Source organism: Alligator sinensis, unplaced genomic scaffold (assembly GCF_000455745.1).
Source record: "Alligator sinensis unplaced genomic scaffold, ASM45574v1 scaffold3026_1, whole genome shotgun sequence".
Lineage (NCBI taxonomy): Eukaryota > Metazoa > Chordata > Crocodylia > Alligatoridae > Alligator > Alligator sinensis.
In genome coordinates this window covers 1-3,143 of record NW_005844273.1, presented here as the reverse complement: position 1 = coordinate 3,143, position 3,143 = coordinate 1, and the positions used below count along the sequence as shown (strand labels likewise).

The window sequence follows — 3,143 nt, the reverse complement described above, 5'->3', positions numbered from 1 at the left end:
GGTGATGGGGCCTGAGATTTGGATATTCCCCTGGAGTTGGAGCTGTGCAGTGCTGGAGGGACAGGCAGGCCTTGCAGGTTGGGCTGGGCTCAGCTCCTGTCCTTAGTTAATCCTGAGCAAGGACAAAGTGCAGGGCAGGAGCATGAGATGCTTGTTCCATATCCATTCAGACTTTGTTTCCAGTTTTTGTGCAGTCCCTGCTCTGCTCCATGTCCCCATGTCCCCAGTACAATGATATGTGGTGGTGTTATTCTGTGTTACAGAATAATGATACAGAGCAGGTGTGGGTGTGTGAGTTCTTGTCTCCCCTACACAAGCAGCCCCATTGGGGTTTGTTCAGCAGCAAGGACTATGGCTTGTTCTTGCCTGGGGACAGGTTTGAAGGAGGAAGGGTAGAGCTGTCCCTTATAGACTAATTACTTTAGAGATGCCAACATTTTCAGTAGGTACAGCTGGCTTCATTGGATGCTATGTAGGGACTGGAGGGGAAGCAGAGCTGCAGGGCCCAGAACCAGGGACTGCAGAGCATGGCTGGAGTCAGCTTTGCCCCCAATCCTTTTTTGGGGAGTGGAGCCCCGGGTCCTCACAGCCCTGGTATTCCCAGGCTGGAGTCCCCACCCTGCCTGCAGCCCCTGGGTGCATGAAGAGTCCCAGCTGGGTTGAGACTGGGTTTGTGTGTGTGTGTCCAGCAGCTGAAACACCTCCTTTATCAAAGGCTCAGCCCCTTGTACTTGGACGTGGTTGAAATGTCTGTCCAAGGGATTTGGACACCCTGATTCCATCAGAAATTGAGAGGGCACCAGGCACTTAGCTGAGGCCCAGACACTCCTTCCCCTTGCTATGTCATGGACAGGGGCTGTGGGGGTCTTATCCTAGTAGGGACCCTAGGGGATCCTGTGGGGGAGGCTTGTGCAGGAGATTCCCAAAGGGAGGGAACTAGGAGGGCAGCTCTGCCTCTGGACACTGGCTAGTATGGGAGAGCCCTTCCTCCTCTCCCAGGTGCTGGTGAGTGTGTGTGTGGGAGGTGCTGGTGCTGGGGGATGACCCCCAGGGGTGCTGCCTCCAGGGAAACTGGTATGATCTGATGGACAGTCCCTGGTGACTGGTTAGTCACATTAGATACAGGAGTGGGGACAGATAGGACCCAGGGAAACAACAGCTTCTGCCAAGCTCTGTTGGTGGACCTTTGATGTCCCCACACTCACAGGATACTCTGTGTCTCCTGGTTCGGTGTGTGTACCAGGGTTCACAACACAATGGGCAGCAGCTGCATTGTCCAGCCAGCGTCTGGCATCCAGCGCCCTGCCCTGGAGCTGGGTCACACGCTGCCCTGGTGTGAGCCCCAGTCCTGTGGCCTGAGGTGCATTGAGAGCTGGAATGTGCGCCAGTTTGCGCAGGTGGGTTTCTTGTGGCGAGCAGGGTGTGGGCTGGGCCCGCAGAGGCTCTGCTGGTGAAGCAGGTATGCATTTTTGGGGAGTGGAAGGAGATGGAAGAAGGGGAGAGTGGAGGCTGCTGTGTCATGGATGGACTCTGGAAACTGGAGCCCTGCTTCCAGCTGGGAGTCACAACTTGGTTTTCCATGGCCAGCAGTGAGAGTAGGGCTTTGTGCAGCCGAGACCTGGGCAGCAGTGGGTGATGTGGCCAAGGCTCTTCCAATTCAACCCTCCTTCTTCCCCTCAAAAGTCCAGAGCCTGGTGCACCCACCTTTGCCCAGGATGGTGCTTCTTGTGAAGTTGCTACCCGCTGTGACATGCACTGAGAAGGACCTGCCTGGGATTTCCTGTGGCCTGGAGCCATGTCTGCCAAGCTGGGTCTGGGGGTGGCTTTTGTCAGGGCTCCTGGACCTGAAAAAAAGCAAGGCTTGAGGCTGGAGTTTGTTCTCCCCTGTCCCTTGCATCCCCTCCTGCCTCTGTGCAGGGCCGTGCTGTGTGAGGCGGCTGCCCCCTCCTGGCATCTTTGAAGGGAGGATCTGAGCTGGGATTTTGTATTGCCTTGAATAGGGTTTGAGTCACTGTGTCTCTGGAACAGTAATACAGGGCCGTGTCCTCGGGTTCGAGGCTGCTCATCTGCAGGTACGCCGTGTTCTGGGAGTTGTCCCTGGAGACGGTGAATCGCCCCTCAACAGCCGCGGAGTACCACTCGGTGGAGCCAACACTGTTCACTCCAGCCACCCACTCCAGCCCCTTCCCAGGAGCCTGGCGGACCCAGTCCATATGCTCGTCACTAAAGGGGAACCCAGAGGTTTTGCAGGAGAGGCGCAGAAAGCCTCCCGGTTTCCTCACAGCTCCTCCAGACTCCAGCAGCTGCACCTGGGACCAGGCACCTGAAAAGCAAGGCAGCATCCAAGAGTAACTAGTATCAGGGCAGCATCAGTGCAAGGCTCCCCTCTGTGTTCCTGCCATATAGGAGGATGAAATACCTTTCAGAGCTGTGAACAGGACAAGCAGCTGGAGCCCAAGTCCCATCTTCCCTGGTGCTGGGGGAAGCTCTTGGATGTTGGTGGTCATTGCCCAGATCCAAGGGGCTGTGGGTTGTCTGTGGAGCTACTGCCTGAGCAGTGGGACAGAGCAATTTATATATCACAGCCTGTCCTTGATTTGCATCTTGTCTGACTTATACCAGCCCCTGCTGCATTCCCTGCAATGAGGATCAGTTGTGCTGGGCATAGGCAGCTGCTGCTGGACCTTCCCATCCTGCATGTCTGGGCAATTCCCATACCAGGCTCTGGGGCCATACTCCCCCTTTGCTGAAAGGACCTGCCCCCACCTGACCACACCACTGTGGAGCCCCCAGGCAGGGATATGCAGGCAGAATCCCCTGGGTGGGGTAAGAGCAGGGAGCTGCTGATTCCTGCCTGCACTGGGGTCATCTGTGTGAAGGAGACCCTTCCCCTTATGCAGGGTAGGGAGCTAAGCAGTGAGTGGGGATTGCTGAGGGAGCCCAAACTGGGTAGAAACCAGGGGCAGAAGAAGCCCAAGTGTTTCCATCCTTATTGTCCTGGGATGAAGGAGACTCCCCAGCAGGCAGGAGGGAGCAAGGCTGGTGCTGGGCAGGGACTGAGGCTCCAGGACCAAGGGGGATCTCTCCTTGTTTAAGGTGTGATTCACATGAACTCTAACTCTGGTGGCCTTTCAAAATGACAG

General features: G+C 56.4%; 1 gene segment (V, D, J or C); it reads right to left on the bottom strand.

The window, feature by feature from the left end:
- Window positions 1-1,829: 1,829 nt before the first annotated feature.
- Window positions 1,830-2,761, bottom strand: LOC102383189. The segment is given in 3 exon segments: window positions 1,830-1,844; window positions 2,013-2,323; window positions 2,420-2,761. Coding segments are annotated over 3 exon segments (414 nt in total).
- Between the last annotated feature and the right edge of the window lie 382 nt (window positions 2,762-3,143).